General features: G+C 46.2%; 2 protein-coding genes across 4 annotated transcripts in view; both read right to left on the minus strand.

The window, feature by feature from the left end:
• Positions 1–1,975: 1,975 nt before the first annotated feature.
• Casp8 (caspase 8) overlaps positions 1,976–18,857 on the minus strand; it is a 20,245-nt gene continuing 3,363 nt past the window's right edge. Inside the window, exons 3-9 of one of the 3 annotated variants that reach the window (XM_050159289.1) lie at positions 12,971–13,076; positions 11,470–11,608; positions 11,328–11,381; positions 8,740–8,804; positions 7,984–8,125; positions 3,664–4,162; positions 1,977–2,188 (exon numbers count right to left, since the gene is read on the minus strand). In XM_050159289.1, the coding sequence (XP_050015246.1) occupies positions 2,053–2,188; positions 3,664–4,162; positions 7,984–8,125; positions 8,740–8,804; positions 11,328–11,381; positions 11,470–11,608; positions 12,971–13,076 (1,141 nt within the window). In that variant the 3' untranslated portion in view covers positions 1,977–2,052. Of the gene's footprint in view, positions 2,189–3,663; positions 4,163–7,983; positions 8,126–8,739; positions 8,805–11,327; positions 11,382–11,448; positions 11,609–12,970; positions 13,077–18,857 lie in introns of all 3 variants that reach the window. The other 2 variants (XM_050159290.1, XM_050159291.1) reach the window with 2 other exon arrangements.
• On the minus strand, positions 4,169–7,945 carry LOC126511843 (PAT complex subunit Asterix-like). The gene has a single exon (XM_050159292.1). It carries the CDS (start codon positions 7,440–7,442, stop codon positions 7,047–7,049), a length of 396 nt encoding a protein of 131 aa, XP_050015249.1. The 5' UTR covers positions 7,443–7,945; the 3' UTR covers positions 4,169–7,046.

Here is an 18,857-nt window from a genome sequence, read left to right on the forward strand (position 1 = left end):
TGCCTGGTCAAATGTGTTTTTCATGTGGAAGTGATTCTTTAAGTGCCAACTATGAATGTTGTTCCACAGCCGTGGAAGTCATTACTAGAGGCTGAATGTTTCCCACGCGTGAACATGCCATTTGTCAAGCAAACAAAAAAACAGAAACAGCAGAGGCCAACACAGCCATCCCCTAGAAACAATAAGCTCAATTCACAAATTGTTCTACTTTTTAAAAACCACCTTTTCTTCTCGCTGACGGTTTATTTATAAAAATATATAATTCTACCAACACAAATTCAGTAAAAATATATACTAAAGAATAATTTGTAGGACAAACAACTCAGTTTTTTTAAAAAATATAAAAATATAGAAAAAACCTATACATTAATATGGGTTGAAACACAAGCAAAATCCAAGATAAAGATCTTGCTAGATCATTATTCAAGCTGTAAAAAAATGCAAGAAGATTGGGAAATTTTTAATACTGACTGTTCTTTGAAGTTTTAAAAGGCTTAGCTACCGAAAAAGCGCCTCATCTTGCAGCACGATTAATAAAAACTCAGGGACTCATAGAAATGAGTTAAGTTAAATGTAAGAGCTAGTTGGAAATAAGCCTGAGCAACAGGCCAGTTTGTAATTAGTATTAAGCCTCTGAGTGGTTATTTTAAAAGTAGCTGAGGGACTGGCCAGGACAGAAAAGTCACCGTTTACGCCTGGCACCTCACTGGGTGACAAATGAAGCATGATCCTAATTAGTCTTAATAATAAAAACTTGGAGTCAGCGAGGTAAGCACTGAAAGATCAGAGAAGCAAAGGAGCAGCCAAGGTCACTTCTTACCTCTCCTGTTCATGCTCCACCTTCTCACTTCTTCCCTCCACCCAGCCTTATCACTTCCTGTCTCCTGCCTGTACAGACCTCCAGATCTCTATGGCAAGCGTTGGCAGAACAGAAACAAAATATCACGTAGCATTTACCCATCCATATGTTGTGCGTATGTGGGAGAGTGTGCTTTGGAGATCAGAAGATAATTTAAGGGAGTCAATTCTTTCCTTCTACCATGTTGGTCCCAGAGATCAAACCACGTCATCGGTCTCGGCAGCAAACCCCGTTACCCAATGACACATCTCACCAGCCCTCATGTTCACCGTTTTTTAAAAACCAGAACGTTACGCATATTCACTGAAGATATAACAATATTAAAATTGATAAGTTTTACTTTCCCTCATGTGTATGTGTATGGTGAGGTACCTGTACATGTTCATGTCCATAAGCATATGTGTGAGGTCCACAGGCTCTTGCGTGCACATGTGCAGTCTCCCTCAATAACTCTTCATCTTCATCATTGAGGCAGGGGCTCTTCCGTAAACCCAGAGCCCCACACTGCTAGTCTGGCTACACAGCTTGCTCCTCCCTTCCAAGCGCTGGAATTATAGGAGGGTCAATATGCCCATGGGCATTTACATGGGTCCTAGGGATTCGAACATGGGTCCTTACGCTCGTTTGACAATACTTTAACCACTGAGCCACCTCCTTATTCCAGTCAAGTTTAACTCCTAACTGCACCAAGTAAACTTAGCTCTGTAACTATTTTTAAAGTTATTCCCTCCAAAACCCGAGGAAGCTTTTTCTTTTTATCACCTTGCAGGTTTCTTAACAGCCCTCGATTAATTGGGAAATTACCCTGGAGAGAGAGAGATGCTCAGAATTAGTGTCTGCAAAAGAAAACTAACCTGGAAGAATTACATGTTGCACATTAAAAAAAAAAAAAAAACACCCAGTGGTTAGCCCTGAAAACAGACATACAAGTAACAAGATGCACACGGAGACGGTTGTGTTTTTGAAAAAGATTATATATGTTTATGTAGCAACAACTCATGAAGAAAAGAACTCATGAATTTGAAAGAGAGGCAGGATTATGCGGGAAGGGGTAAAGGGAGGAAAGGGACAGGATAAATGATTTAATAGCTCAAAATAAAAGAAATCATAAAAAATAAATTAAAACCCACCCACCCACCCCCCAAAACAAAAAGTGCATGGACTAGCTGAGTGTCATCCACGTAGAGCACACATCAGTTGAGAGGGAAGAACAGCTTCTTCCGTAGCGTGAAGATGGGCTGGGGCATCTGTTTCCCCATGTTCCTCCTGTCATCTTTATTGCTCACATCATAGTTTACACCAGTCAGGATGCTGAGAATATCGTCACCTCTGAAACACAAAGCAACAGAAAGTGTTGATCCGGGGCACCATGGAGCTCACCGCCTCAGCAGCTGTACCCAAGGAAACTGCTCTAGTTCTGTCTCTCTGGATTTGAAGTTGTTGAGTCGCTGAATCAAGACCCTACGCCCCAACTATCCTGACAACTCAGTTTCCTCAGAGCCCACTGAGGTATCTGTGGTTTGCATGGGATCTCTGCTGATGATGGGAAGCCTCAGCATTCCCAACAGAACCGAGCTCCTTCTCTCCTAGTATGTGTGTTCCTTGCTGTGTCCCATGGATGGTCATCTGGGCCCCACAAGGGCCTCAACCACTCCCAATGGCCTCTGCCTAGATCAGCACTGCTCCCACAGAACTGGGCACGGATTTCTACCAACGTGCAGGCAAGTGAAAGTCAAATGCTTCCTGCAGCCATCTCCACCCCTTTGTCATCAACTGACTGAGTAATCTCGTTGGGCAACCTTTTCATTTCTCTGTGTAGCTGACACAGATCCCGCAGGACTCATGGTCTGTGTTACGAAACGAAGCCACCACACTGACGTCATGGTCTACTCTCCACACCCTTCACACACTGGAAATGTAAGACACAAATCTAAAAGAATCCCATAGAAGGGCTCCTCATTGTTCAGCTGTTAGCTGGGTGGGCATTGGAGAACCTGAAAGACAGTGCCCTAATTTAACTGAAGATGAACCCATGTCATAGGGATAGTGTCCCACATCTGTGGCTTAAAAAAAAAAATCAAATTAGTGGAAACATAGGGTTTCCTACTCTTTGCTACGTCCCACAGTTTACTAGGAAGAGCAAAGACTAGAGAGCTTTTATAGGGTTTCTTTTCCAATTTTTTTGAAATTATATTTACTTATTTGTATGTGTGTGAAAGAGAGAGAGAGAGAGAGAGAGAGAGAGAGAGAGAGAGAGAGAGAACATGGCCTACATGTGGCGGTTATAACAACTTGAGTTGGTTTCTCCATCACATAGGTCCTGGGGATTGAACTCAAATCATCAGACTTGACAGGAAGTACATTGACCCACTAAGCCGTCTTGCCAGCCCTAGACTAAGACTTCTGACAAAGCTGAAATATGTTACAGTGGATGATTTCCCTCTGGGAAGACTCCCCAAAGAATTGGGATTGCCTCTGTCATGCTGCTGCCCAGAGACAAAGAGCTGGACTGTGTGATATTATCATCCTCTCCCGCTCTGTGGTGCCCTGGCTGCTGAACAAAGGAAACTCCTCATTTTCACTAGTTTTTCTCATCTAAGAACTAAAGAGAGTAATATGTGCCCTCTCTTCCACTTTGCAACCAACCTGGAAAAAATAACTATATGAGTTACATTCCGAGATGAAACACTCGCCATGGGCACTTCTTGCTACATATTATCTCAACCATTAACACCTTCTAACAGGTTCTGACGACGGCCGCGAGGTAGCATAACCCTGAGAAGGACCCAGAAGGCAAGACTCACAGAGGACATCTTTCTCGCAGGCTCTCGCAAAGTGACTGGATGTACCAGCTTCCGCGCATGGGTTCTCGGTAGGAAACACAATATTTCACAGTAGCCATCCCCAGCAGAAAGTCAGCCTCATCTGGAATATAGTTCTTTTGAGATGATGAATCCATGTCTAAGTAGTTGTCCCTCTCCGAGTCGGTCTCAACAGGTACAGCTTTATGGAAGCTATCCCCTTGACAAGCCTGAATGAAAAAGACTTTGGGTTTTCCAGCCAGAGAAGGACAATTTGAACCAGTGAAATACGATGTCAGCTCTCGGATGGAGGCTTCCTTCCCATCGGTGCCGTAGATGATGCCCTTGTCTCCGTGGGAGAGGATGCAGCAGATGAAGCAGTCTTTGCTCTCGTGGTCCAGTCTCTGGAAGGCTCTTAGGATCGCATGGATCTTACTGACTGTGCAGTCTTTGTGAGACACGACCTCAAAATGAAGCTTTTGAAAGGTCTCAGTCAACGCGTCTGAAAGATAAAAGGGGAAACAATATTACAAGAGTTCGCAGAACACAGCCCAAGATGGATAAAACACTAACAGGCAGGAATGAGAGCCTGGGATCCCTGGGCGAGGTCGTCTGTCCTGCTAACTGGAGTCCGTGGGCACCGAATGTTCTCAGCGAAAGCACTATGCCAGGAAGCTAGTTTGTTGAGCTCTTGCATCATGAAGATAATTTCTACTCTCATTCTCTCTGGCAGTTTGGCTAAAGAGAGAGTGTTCTTTCCAAATCCCCTTCCCTCTGAATTTTCATCTTAGCCTCCATGTTCGCTATTATGAGATTCAATGCCATTTGGATCCCTGGCTTCTTTATATAGTTGACTTATTCTCAACCTTCATCTTCTTCCCTCTTAATTTCTAAGACGCAGCAAGCTCTCTCAGTCCGGAGACTGCGCCCTCTCTTCTTGGATAGTTCCACTCCTTGTCTTTATACGGAACTCGTGGTCACAGGTCAAGCATCTTTAACCAGTATCCCTGTTTTCTTATTCTCCTGTTCTGTTTTCCATTGTCAATTCGTTTCTGTCCAGCTCTCTGAGACTTGATCTTCCACACTTGTATTGTTGCTCATATATTTAAATTTTTTTATAATTATCATTTTGTGTGTTATGGGTGTTTTGCCTGCATGTAGGTGTGTGTGCACTACATGCATGCCTGGTGCCCGCAGAAGCCAGAAGAAGACACTGGACCCCTCCTGGAACTGAAGTTGTATACAGATGGTTGTGAGCTGCCATGTGGTCACTGGGACCTTGCCGTGCACCGCGCCCCCCGTGTCTGCGCTCTGTGAGCTAGAACCCAGTTGCCAAGCTTTGGGCAAGGGGCTGGAGGTTGAAAACTCAAACGCAGAGATAGACTGACACACGCAGCTCCCAACGCTGGTTCAGAAAACCCCTCTTTATTAACACCATGTAGACTGAAATACACTGCAGTTAATGGTCAACAGGTGATCCTCTGATCCTCTAACTAGGCACAGCTTCTAGTAACTTATATTAAAAGGTTCTAGGAGGGAAAAACAACTGAAGGCCAGGACTCATTAGTCCCAACATCTCTCCCCTAAATTTTTTATAAAACAGAAGACCCTCCTATCTTAGGTCATCTCAGAAGAGTAAACCCTTACCGGTCTTTGGGAGGCCCCTTCCCTGTCTTAGGTGGGCTCTCTTCTGTAGAAGTTGCCCGTCTGCGGAGGAATCTTCATTGTTGGTGCAGTATTTGCAACCAAACCTTACTGGCCAACAGGGTCAGAAGGACTTGCTAAGTGACCATATGCTGCATTCTCATGGGTTTTCTGATCTTACACAGAATTTAGAGATGAATGCCCATGGCAACAGGCATTGATTCCCAGCAATAGGGTCCCCAATTACCACTGGACCCAGCCTCCCATTTGGGCTATGGTATTCAACCATCCTTTTGGCTAAACAGTTACAATCTGGTGTGCTAATTGTAACATTTCAAGGGCTATTCAAGTAACCATTGAGTTGTTTCACCACATAAGAGGCATTAGCAATATTAACAGATGTCATACAAATGAAATCATGAACAAGACATTTGTTGTACTAGCCATAAATCCACCTGCTCCTACAATAGGGCAGTCTCTTGATTTAAATTCGTTCTGCCACAGACTCTTTGGCGTGTAGAGCCTAGAACTGCCACTGTCTTTTTCTTGCTCCACGGCTGCGTTCTCGGGCAGCCCAGTGGGGTCTGTTCTCCAGCTTGTCTCAGCTCCAGCACGTGTTGTTGCATTTGCTGATACTCCTGGCACTGCTGTGACATCCACCAGGCTAGGCACCGACTGGGCTGAGGCAATGTGCCTTCCACCACAGCCATCTAGCAAAGCTCTGCTCCAGCTGCCTTCTAGCCCCAGCTGCATTCGTTCTGGGTCCAAACTGGTGCATGGGGTGGAGCAGAATTCAGGAAAGCAGGCACTTGCTGCTCTGCAACCACTGAAGGGGGCTCCACTTAAACAATCTTTTAGGGAATTTGGGCATTGTCAATCTGTCTGGCTACTTCCTGCTGAGTGGGGGCACTGCATTCTTAGGGGTATTTACTGCAATTTACTGCCATTTTCCAGCCGAGCTCGGAAGTGGGTCATGGCAAAGGGGAAGAGGTAGAGGCTCCACCTCCCCATCAAGCTGCCACTCACACTCCACTGCTACATATCAGGAGGTCTCGGGGATTCAAACCACATGAATATTGAATAAATCCTTAGGCTCTCATCGTCTGTGGTGACAGAAACAGAACCTCCTTTCCAAAACATCAAATTCTTAAGTCCATATATTTTTTATTTTATTTATTTATTTGTTTGTTTGTTTGTTTGTTTCGAGACAGGGTTTCTCTGTGGTTTTGGAGCCTGTCCTGGAACTAGCTCTTGTAGACCAGGCTGGTCTCGAACTCACAGAGATGTGCCTGCCTCTGCCTCCCAAGTGCTGGGATTAAAGGCGTGCGCCACCACCGCCTGGCTTAAGCCCATATTTTAAAGTCAAAATACCTTTCTTAGCAGTTCCTAGAATCAAATGTCTTTCTCCAGTCCAGAACACAAAAGACAACACAATCAACATATCATACATCTGTACACATTTATCTTTTTAAGCTATATACGTTCTTTCTATCTTTTCCCAATACATACGTCCTCTCCGGCCGGGGACAACCCTGTTCGTTTCCCATAACAGTGGCCAGGGAAGGGAAGGTAAAAGGGAAGTCTGTGGGTTTACCCCTTTGTCAAAGCAGAAGCAGGGCCCAAAGAAAGGGCCAACTTCCCTCCATTAAGTTGAAGGACAGCAGCTACAGGTAGGTTGGAAGCAGCCAAAGGCTAGGCCAGAAGGTGGGCGGGAGTCCAGGATCCAAGCCCTGCAGGTGACATCACCACGGGGGCTTCATGGGCTGAGGATTCTGCAGATGGGACATCACCACGGCAGAGATCGAGAGCATGATGCTTCTCATCGTCTGCTTGGTGTCCTCCGAGCTCCGGGAGTTGGCAAAGCTGATAAAGCAACAGTAGACAGCCGCCCAAGCACACCATTTCAGCTTCAGCATGAGGCCGCACAAGCTAAAGGTCATGCCGAGGAGATTCACGTAGTCTGGGGTCGGGTCGTCCAAAGCTGGGTTGCACTCGCTAGGCGGAGGCTTATACCTCAGCACTTCGTTGGGTCTCCGTGGGTCGGACCACTGTCTGCTTACCTCTCTTGGAACTGAACCTGGGTCCTCTGGAAGAGCAGCCAGTGCTCTTAACCACTGAGCCATCTCTCCAGCCCCCATTTTTTATATTCTGATACTATGAAGTGTTTCATTTAACTTGTAAGTTCTCGACATTGACATAAACAGGCTGCCGGCAAAGCATTTCTGGCTCAGGGGAAGAGCACTTGCTGCTCTGACAGAGGATTAGAGTTCAATTCCCAGCTTCTGCTCCAGGGGGATCTGATGTGTTCGTCTGAGCTCCTGGGGCATCCACGCACATATGGGCACACTCACATAGATAAATAAATTTCATAAATAAAAATGAAATAATTTTTTTTTAATTTCACTGATGCTCTTCATTATAAACCTTTTATTAAGGGCTGCCATTGTAACATGATGCAGAACTAACAGATATGTAAGAACGTTCTTTACCTCCACGAGGAAATAGTAAATAAAATGAACAAAAATTGCTTGACACATTTCCTTGAACTCCATTGTCTCAAAACATAGGGCCTTTTAGGTATAATCATTATCTCTCCTTTTTTTTTATTTTTTTTTAAAAAAAAGTCCCACAGGGATAACCCACCCCCACCCCGTACTTCTCCTTTGGAATCGACTGTACCTTCATCACGTTCTGTTCCCTTCCTGTCCTTCATCTTGCGGAGTCTGGGTACTCTCTCACGCGCCTCGCTGAAATTGTAATTGTTGACGATCAGACAGTATCCGCGAGGTTTGCTCTTCATTTGATATATTCTATCTGATACCTAGAAAACAAAAGCCCAGTCCGGGAAATGACCCTGCAGCTCAGACATGAGCTGGGCGCGAACCCATTTTCCATGAAGCCACACCCACCCCCCGCCCACCCACCCCCGCACCCATTTTCTCTGAAGCCCTCCCACGCCTCCCATACGTGCATCCATTTTAGTTGGTACAGTTGCTAGAAGAGGGAGGTCTCACACATCCTCTACCTTCCAGCAATTCTTAGACCTTTGCTTTTGGTCTGAGAATAAAACTAGAGCTTGGTGTGGCGGCTCACACCTATAATCCCAGCACCTGGGAAGTAGAGGTGGGGGGGGTCAAGAATTCAAAGGTCATTCTGGGCTATGTCACGAGTTCAAGGCCAATCTGAGCTATTGGGGACCCTGTCTCAGACTACAAGCCAACAAACCAAACAGGGGTGGTAGTGATAATTTAAAATAAATAAAATTGGAGAGGCCACATCCTCAACTGGTTTTTTTGTAGGTTTTTCTTCCCCAGAGTTTTCAAGATTTCCAAAAGGCTCCACCCCTTATGGGCTCATCTGGCAGCTTAAAAGGAGCCAACAAATGCCCAGAAACAGAAACTTCAGTAGGAAGAGGGAGGGAGGAGGTGTGTGTACCTGGGAGTCGATGTCTTCTTCTCTTAGGGAGTCATACATTTCCTGCATTGTGATGCAGCTCTGTCCTGTAAGCAACCGAGAAACACGTGCAAAGTGAGAGGCTTGGGGGCAAAGGTTGTTTGGGAAGGAAATATGGAATTCCTAGGACAACCTAAGAACCTTAAAAACATTTCACGTGCGTGTGTGCGTGCGTGCGTGTGTGCACGCGTGCACGTACGTGTGTGCATGTGTGTGCGTACGTGCCTCTGTGTGCGTGCGCGCGTGTGTGTGTGCGTATACGTGCGTGCATGTGTGTGCATATGTGCGTGCGTGTACGTGCATGCATGTGTGTGCGCACGTGCCTCTGTGTGTGTGCGTGTGTGTGCGTGTACATGCGTGTGTGAGTGTGCGCGCGCGCGCCAAGCATTCTTGCACATATGCCTGACGGAAGGAGCACTCATGCAGTGGCATGTGTGTGGAGACCAAAGAGGACTTTGCAGGGTTGGTTCCTTCCTTTCCTTTACATAGTTCCAGAGGTCAAACTCATATCACCTGCCCTGAAAGTAGACTTTTACCTACTAAGGCATTTCACTGCCCCTCCCCCCTTTAGAGGGTAAACATTGAGGCTGCCTTGAACATATTTCAGACGTGTAGATCTTGCAGGAAGGGCATTTAGCATGAACTGGAACCCAAACTGCTTCATCTATGCTGTGGTCATTGATCAAAGAAGGAGGTAAGGATGAGCCGGTGATTCAAACACTGAAGTGCTGGCTCAGGCAGGCCTGGACAGGGGGATGGACTCACTGGCTCTGTGACTTGACCTTCTAAGGGAGGGTGATCCTCAGGGTGAGAGATGGCTCAGCTGCTGAGAGCTTATCACCCTTTGCTGAGGGCCAGAGGTTCCCAGTGCCCACGTGGTAGCTCACAAACAATCTCTAACTCCAGTTCCAGAAGATCTGATACCATCTTCCGACATATCCAGGCTCCTGCACAGATGTGGCGTGCGTAAACTCGCTCAGCCACATGCACTCACACATAAATTCACAATAAATCAGGAGAATACTCCAAAATGTATTACATGGCAAAAATAATAGTGAAAACATAAGAAAGACATTAATGTTTACAGAGTGCTGGTGGTCCTGTTTTAATTTTCTCTGAATTTAAAAATCACCCCCAAGGTGATTTTAATAATTATATAAGTTTTAACATAATATCTGATTAGTAAAAAAAATTGGAGGGGGCTGCAAGAGCTTTTGCTACTCGTGCAGAGAATGCAAACTTAGTTCCCGGCACCAGCACAGTGTTCACAACCATGTGGAACCCCAGTTTCAGGGGATTTGGTGCCCTCTCTGGCCTTCATGGGCACAGACACGCATGTGAACATGCTCCCATGTGTATACACAGTTGGAAAGAAATTTGAAGGAGCCAGGCACAGTGATGCACGCCTTTGATCCCAGCACTAGGGAGTGAGAGGCAGGTAGATCTGTGTGAGTAGAAGCTGGGCTGGTCTACAGAGCGAGTCCCAGGCTAGCCAGGGCTACATAGGGAGACCCTGTCTCAAACAAACAGAAAATAGAAGGAAACCTTCTGCTGGTCCCATCTATCTTTCCTAGGCAAGAAAATAGATAGAGGTCTGGATGTGTTTCCTTCTGGGGTAAGACAGGGGATATGGCTGGAGCATCCCAGGCTAAGGCAGGCACAAAGCAGAGGAAGTCAGGTACGGTAGGAGCCTGGACTTACCCAGAGACTGGGAAGGACTATGAACACTTGACCAAGGGGCTTCTCACCGAGCAGAGAACCTTGGTCGAGAACGTTCTGGGGGAAAAGTCAGGTTGGTATGGCCCCTGTATTTGATTCTAGCACTTGGCACAGAGGCAGGCCAATTTCTGTGATTTCAATGACAGCCTGATGTACACACACTCCAAGACAGCCAGGGCTGTGTAGAAAGACTCTGTCTCAAACAAATCAAAACGAAAGAATGTTCCAGAAAATCATCTGCATCCAGCTCCCCATGTCTCTCCATGAAAGCAGACACAGCCAGATCAGAGTTGAGACTCTCTTGCAGAATAACTGTGTGCTCATTTCAGATGGTCCCACGGGAATTTTGCGGCCCTTTTGGCCTTTCAGACAGCAGCAGAGGTGTCAAGTGGCCCCTGAACTTTCATCCTGACATTAGGCTGTAGCAGAAGGTGGTGGGAGGAAGGCTTGGGGAAATCAAGCGCCCTGGCATCTAAGAAATGTATCTGTAGGGCTGGAGAGGTGGCTCAGAGGTTAAGAGCACGGACTGCTCTTCCAAAGGTCCTGAGTTCAATTCCCAGAAACCACAAGGTGGCTCACAACCGTCTGTAATGAAATCTGGTGCCCTCTACTGACCTGCTGACAAATGTAGGCAGAATACTGCATACATAATTAATAAATTGCTGGGCAGTGGTGGTGCACACCTTTAATCCCATCACTCAAGAGGCAGAGGCAGGCGGATCTTTGGGAGTTCGAGGCCAGCCTGGTCTACAAGAGCTAGTTCCAGGACAGGCTCCAAAGCTACAGAGAAACCCTGTCTTGAAAATAAAATTAATTAATTAATCTTTAAGAAATGTATCTGTAAGCATTACCATCCGAAAATGAACCTGACGCCTCTGCCCCGTATTCCAGGCTCATTCTTCTCTCTGAATTAAAAAAAGAAGAAGAACTTGATCAGGAAAAAAGAACTGCGAACTCTAGGGGCTTTGTCACCTCGCAGCCATCGCCGTCTACCTCTGTTTGATTCTTCAAACTCTTCGATGTACCGCAGCAGACTTTTGTTGACATGTTCAAAGATTGACTTCAGGCTGTCCAAGTTGTCTTCCCCTAGGATGAGCCTCTTCTCCATTTCCACAAAAACATCCAGCAGGCTCTGGGGAGGAGAAAGCAGGGGACAGAGGGACTCAGTGCCCAGGCCTGGGGGTTAGGTTTCGTTTCCTGCAATTCCACTCCTTCCAAAGAAAGGGTCTAGCGTTATTTCCCAAGTAGACCCCCCACCCCCCACCTCTGAGCACAGGCTGATCTCTCAGAGTTGACAGGAATCAGAAAGGCCATTCTGTGTTTTCCAGACTAAAAGGATAAAAAAGCAGAAAGATAGAGAAGCCATGTCAGATGTCCCCAGGCCTTGTTCTCAAACTTTATGTGGGTGCCTTGTCTATGGACCAGCCGGAGGAGAATGGAAGGCACAGCCCTGGAGCCTGCATTACACCGCTGTCTTATCCACCCCTAAACCTCAATTACTACACACATACACAGAGACACATGCACCACACACACAGACACACACAAATGCACAGAGATACACTTGGACAAAGCCTCCATCAAAATTAGACCATACACCACACAGCGCACAAAGACACGACCACACAGAGAAACCTGCACACGTAGCTACTACACATATATAGACTCAGACTAACAGGGGGACGACCCAGAGGTACACACAGACACACACAAACGCACAGAGATACAGTTGGACAAAGCCTCCATCAAAATTAGACCATACACCACACAGCACGCAAAGACACGACCACACAGAAAAACCCATACTACACATATGTAGACTCAGACTAACAGGGAGACCACTCAGAGGTGCAAACAGGTACATATGCCTCACATACACATAAGAAGCACACACAACATATACAACATGGAGACACAGACACATACATCATACATCCTGCTCATAAAAACAGATACCAAAAGTGGTATTTTAAGGGCAGCAGAAGTGAGGAAGCTTCAACCCCAGGCTACCTTTCCTCCCTGGCCAGGCTAGGTCTCATAGCACCGTACAACTTACCTTCCCTGGCTCTGTCCTGTGGCTAAGCACTTTACAGTGTAGAGGCACCAAAGCCATAACTACTACCCCTGCCTAACTATTTTATTTTCCCTGGGTAAGAAGTGAGAACACGGGGGCTGGGCATAGCCCAGCTGGAAGAGGGCTTGCCTGTCATGCAAAAGGAGCTGAATCTCATCCTGGGAGCACACACGTTGGGAGTGGCGGCATATGCCAGTGATCCCAGCACCCAAGAGGCGAAGGCAGGAAGATCAAAAATTTAAGGTCATCCTCAACTAGAGAGCAAGTTTAGGTTCAGCCTGGGCTACGTGATACCACGCCTCAAGCAAACAGATGAACAAACAGAAACAACCTTGAATGCAGTCTGCTGTTGGCAAAACCCTGTCCTCTGGTTTCAGAACCCCCGCCGGTGACCCATCTCCAGGACATCCCAGGTCTTACCGCGTTATCGTGCAGCTTACATTTGGGGATCTTCCTTTCCAAGAAAAACTTAAACTCTTTCAACTCCAAATCACTCACGTGTTCTGAGAGCTTAAAGAGCATTACCCTGCGGTGGGAAATGGAGACACTTGAGAAACACATCCTAGGTCGCTCCCAGGGCCAACTCTTCCCCACTCGTGAGCCCCGGGTGGAGGCTAGAGAGTGGTGGGAGTCCACCAAGTCAGACCAACCGACCCACTCTGGGCGGAGTCTCACCACCTTTGTCTTCCAACTAACTTCAGCTAAAAGAATCGTGTTGCTTTGTGTCGTGATTAAAATCAAGATGGTAGGATGATCTGGGGGAATTATATTCCCCACAATGCATATCAGAACTGATTCCCTTCCAAGAGCTGGTCAATGACCCAGCCATTTCCTTCGGGAAGAAGGCTGAATTTGGTTGCAAAATAAAAGAGACTCTGAACACACACATATACGCACACACATGCACACACACAAGCACACCTCCACTCTTACCAATACCAAAGGTCCTGAAGCTCTCAACACAACCAACTGCCCTGTGTTCTCCCCACCATGGAGGCAAGATCGCCATTTTCGGACTGAGGTTGAGGTAAGAGCCAGTGGCTGGCTGCTTTGCTTTTCTAACCTTCAGGTTGAACCCCAATTTCTCTCTCTGAGTTTTTATTAATCGTATATCAAGTCTGTTGATAAACTGCCAAGTCCCCTGACAGCCTGGCTCATGCCTTTTTCATTTCCATTAACCTGAGATTTCAGGAGATGCATTGTCTGAGTATAGATGCCTCAGAGTACCCTTGATATAACTCTGGGTCCCACCATATTTTAACTGTGTAATTTCAGACATGTTGCAAATTTTTTGGCTCATTTGTAGGTAAAAGATAAATGTATATCCACATCACAGACATGAGAAAATTATGTAAGTTTCCATAAACTACAGTCACCTAAAAATAAGCGTACATTCTGAGATCCTCATCAAGTGATTTCTTCGTTTTGTGAACATCACAATGTGGTCTTAAACAAGAGGACTATGACATCACTAGTGAGGAACCCAGGACCAACATCACATATAAGGTCCCTGTTGCCCAAACTGTTAGGCAGCACGAGAAAGCACACTAAGAGTTCAGTAAGTGACAGAAGCTGTCTTAGTTAGGATTTCTATTGCCGTGAAGAGACACCGTGACCATGGCAACTCCTACAAAGGAAAACATTTAATTTAAAAGTTTAGACCATTATCATCATGGTGAGACGTGGTGCTGGAGAAGGAGCTGAGAGTTCTACATCTTGGTCCACAGACAACAGGAAGTGAACTGTGTCACTAGGTGTAGCTTGAGCATAGAGGACCTCAAAGCCCACTCCCATAGAAACATACTTCAACAAGGCAACACCTACTCCAACAAAGCCACACCTCCTAATAGTGCCACTCCCTTTGGGGGTTATTTTCTGTCAAACCACCAAAGAAGCGTTTTTTATTTCTGGGCATATTTAATTAAGATCTTGGAAAATGCTTGCCAGATGAATAAACAAAAGAATGTTTTAGGAGTCAGCAAAATTAAGGATAAAGATGTAGCTCAGCAGTGAAGAGCACATGAAACTCTAGCAGAGAACTGGAGTCCAATTCTGGGCATCCAAATCAGGCAGCTTACAACCAGCAGTAACTCCAGTTGCAGCAGAGGGACAACGTTCCTGGCCACTGAGGGCACCTCTACTAAAATATACATACCCAAACATTACATGTAATTAAAAATAAAAATAAGAAAATCTTTAAACTTTTGGAAAAAAATAAGTCAGCAAAACTTTCAACAATATTGTGTAAAGAAAAATATCTTTAATAGGCAAATATGATGGTTTCCAAGTTGAATTAGGAAACAGAATTCTGGAAAAAGAAATAGTCTGGAAATGGAAGCTACCCCATGTTACCAACATCTCAAGAAATGTCTATCCCAGAAACACTTCCCTAAAGCATTCTCAGCTTGGCCCTGATTGGTCCAGCCCAAAGCTACTGTGGCTCTTTTAACTTTGGAAACAAACAAACAAACAAAAACAGCGGGTTCCTATTGTGTAACAGTTTCCTCTTAGATTGAAACACTCTATCCTGCTGGGAAACTCCTCCAGCAGGAAAGTAAAAAACCCAAAATAGCTCCTGGAAGTCCCTGAAACTGATCAGATTCACTTAGACCAACCATGCCAGAGAAAGCAATAAAAGCTCATTGACCTCTTAAACTGAAGGAAGTTTAGCTGCAAAGACTTAGCTTTAAAGTCTAGCTGCAGAGACCAGAGCAGCTGCCTGGAATAAAAAGAAATCAGCTCAACTGCCTGGAAGGATTAGAACAGCTGAGGACCTGGATAGGACAGGTCCAGCCTGTTGAGCTGACTGCCGGCTGGCTGTTCCATGAGCTCCAGGTTCCCAGCTCTGTGGGCTGTCACCCATGCTGGGGTGGGCTTTGGTGATGCAGCTGTCTTTGCATCATTTCTGCTCCTGTAAGTAGCCCCTCACCAACATTCCTATAAGGAACCCCAAGAAAACTCATTGGTTCACCAAGTTGGACTTTGGCATGTTCCTATCTAGGGAGAGCAGACGTGTGTGTTGTATCTCCCCAGGAAAAGTTTCGTCACACAACAGTCCCTTATCGTCCTCATGACTGAGACCCACGGGCTTCATTAGTGTTATTAGTAACACACTGGAATAGTTTGTCAGACGCTGTGGAGGCAGAAGTTAAAATACGAAAAGAGAACACCTAGAGCATCCTATGGTGGGGCACGACACACGCATATTTTCATTCTCTTGGCTCATCTGAATCAATGACCAACAAGCATTCAGCAGTGACCCTTTGTTGACCCTTCCACGTGCAATCAACGAGTTTAGGTATCTGGCATTTCCTGGGAGACAAACACTGTTGGTGGTGTGGTTTGCTTCAGCCTAGTTCACAAGGTGGGAACTTTTAAGAGCCCCAGACGGTGGCACAAGCTGAGGACACACACACACACTTGACTTTCCTAGTTCTGGGGCCATCATTTCTTAAGATGAATAGGCGCCTTAATATTCATTATAAACTCCTTATAAAGATCAATAATCTAGTAAACCCAAACAATACAGCATTCCTGGTTGACTTATGTCTAGTAGTCCCCTCAAACATCACCATATACCTAGACGGTGAGGAGGTGGCCTAACTTAGGTCATAATGGAGGAGGGTGGGGCCTGACCCAATGTCTGGTGTCCTAATGAGCCTGATTTTTTTATTTTAATTTTATTTTTTATTTTACAATACAGGATTTGTCTGTGTAGCCCTGGATGTACTAGAACTCTCTCTGTAGACCAGGCTGGCCTCAAACTCAAAGATCCATCTGCCTACCTCTGTCTCCCAAGTGCACCACCAACCACACCAAGCTAAGTTATTATTTTAAACATTCAGTCTGTGATACTTTATGATGATGGCCCTAGGAAACCAATACACCCAGTCAAGTGCAGTCAAGCCTGAAGTAGGAAGCCATAGGACAAGGAAAGAGTGGCTGCCGATGCTGGCTGTGTGGCTCTCCCATGCCAAGGTTACTGACGAGGAAGGAAGGCTAAGGCTTAGGTAGCAGTGCTCGGAGAAGAGCTAAAACTCGCTTCAAGGACAGCTGAGCACAAGACACGTTGAAAAGGAGAAGGGGACAAAGTGCTTCTGCTTTAAAAAAAAAAAAAAAACCGAGCCACTGACCCATGACCCCGTGACTCTGTGGAGCTCACAGTTGCCCACTTTCCCTAGGGTGGGGAGAAGTGGAGTTCCCAATGCCAAAAGGATCTGGAGTTGCTGAGAAGACGGGTCTCTGGGCAGGTCTGTAAAGGGGATTGATTGGATGAGCTGAAGTAGGAAAAGCCTGGCATCCTTACTTGGGCCATAGTCCCAGACAACATAAAGAGGAAAATGAGCTGGGCACCAGCTTTTTGTCTCTCTTAGCCTCCTGACTGCGGGGATGTGACCAGACAGCTATGCCAGCTCCTGTCACCATGACTACACCACGACTGGCTACACCCTACGAGTATAAACCGAAATAAACACTCCTTCCTTTACGTGGCTTCTGTCACGGAACCAAGAAACAGAACTAATACGCATGGCCAGTCCTCCTGAGTCGGTGGAAAGCTGAGGTTCAGTCGGTCTGTAGGGCCAAGCATCAGGGGAGAACCCTGTCATCTGAGTAGCAAAGCCGTGGAAGGGTTCTACATGTATGCAAAGCAGGTGAGTGGGGGATGGTTAGTGTGGGAAGCCGTGACCCAGGCCCTAACCATGGACAGAGTGGACACACGTGGTGGGTGTCAGAAAGCAGCGCCACCAAGAAGAGAGTGTCACAGATGAGTGACTCTGCCCTTCTTAGTAAACCAGGGCGGTTGTCTCAGTTCTTACGTTGCTGAGGAGAAAAAGCACAGATAAGGGATCAGGTATTCATGGCTTATTTCAGCGGGTGAGCACACCTCCAGAGTTCTCTGTTCCTATCCCCACCCCTTCACCTACACCCCTGTCCAGCCAAGGGGCAGCGAAGGGTGATCCCTTTCCTGGAGTAGACCAAGGCCAGGCGCTCTTAGGATGCCACATTGTTGTCCTTTCCCCTGGCAAAGTTACTAACTTGGTAAGTAGTCACACATTTATCCGTATTTTGCATCTGATGTAACGTTGTAACAGATTGAACTGTGGGTACCCAGTGACTCATGGCGGTTTGAATGGAAACTATCCTTCATAGGCTCTGTACCGGAACCCTCGGTCCCCAGGCTGTCTGGACAGGTTGTGGAACTTTTAGAAGGTAGACTAGCCTTGCCCCACTTGCATTTTTCACTTCCTGTTTCCTGCGGATGGGGGGATGTGAGTTCTCTGCTTCCTGCTCCCGCCACCGTGCCAGCTTTGTTACCCTGTTACCACTGCCATTATTTCTCCTCTGCAACTGTATTCTAAAATGCACTCTTCTGTCCTTGGGTATTTGTCTACATCCTGTGAGGACTTGTCTTACATTTGGCCTCCCCTACCTAAGGCAACTGATTGGTTTGATAAAGAGCTGAATGTTCAATAGCTAGGCAGGGGAGAAGAGGTGGGCCTCCTGAGGAGAGAGGAACTCAGGATGAATCTAGGCTTGCAGGAGATGCTAGCCCAGACGCGGAGGAAGTCAGACATATAGAACAGAGAGGAGGTAAAAAGCCACGTGATAATATGTAGATTAATAAAAACAGGTTAATTTAAGTTATTTAAGAGCTAACTGGAAACAAGCCTAAGCTAAAAGTCAAGCTTTCATAATTAATAATAAGTCTCTGTATCATTATTTGGGGGCTAGTGGTCCAAAAAAAAAAAAAAAAGAGGCCTGACAAAAAAGACCAACTACGTTTGGAGCTCCACACACGGCATGCAAATACACATAGGGCCTGAGAAAGCCGGGAAAATGTTCTGAACATGGTACCAGTCACAGCTTGCCCGTAATGGCAGTCTCTCATGCAGAGCTGAGGCTTGAGGGGTACAGGGGCACAGTTCCTTTAAGAAGTCCTGCAGTGCAACTGAGCACCTGAATGGCACCCTACTTAATAGGATGGGACACTAGATAGAAACAACAGCCACAACGCAGGCGCAGAAACTTACCAAAGCTGGATCTAGGTGGCGGCCCACAGGCATGAGGCTCGGCTCTCTTTGACCCAAATGGGACAGAGTCAGCTGCCAGCACCGTGTGCTAAGCAGAGCCCCACTACAGGTAGCCAGCAGGTTAAGGTTTGTCTCACGTGGTCAGAGAAACAGCAGATATACACGCACACGCACAAATGCACACACATTTGCGAGGTCCAGGCCAAGAAAAATCTCTGAACAAGTAACAGTAGTCTTTAAAAAATGTGCTTAGATGCCAAAGAAAGAAAAGAAGA

The sequence above is a fragment of the Alexandromys fortis genome, unplaced genomic scaffold (genome assembly GCF_014885135.2).
Source record: "Alexandromys fortis isolate MF-2015 unplaced genomic scaffold, M_Fortis_MF-2015_v1.1 scaffold_65, whole genome shotgun sequence".
NCBI lineage: Eukaryota > Metazoa > Chordata > Mammalia > Rodentia > Cricetidae > Alexandromys > Alexandromys fortis.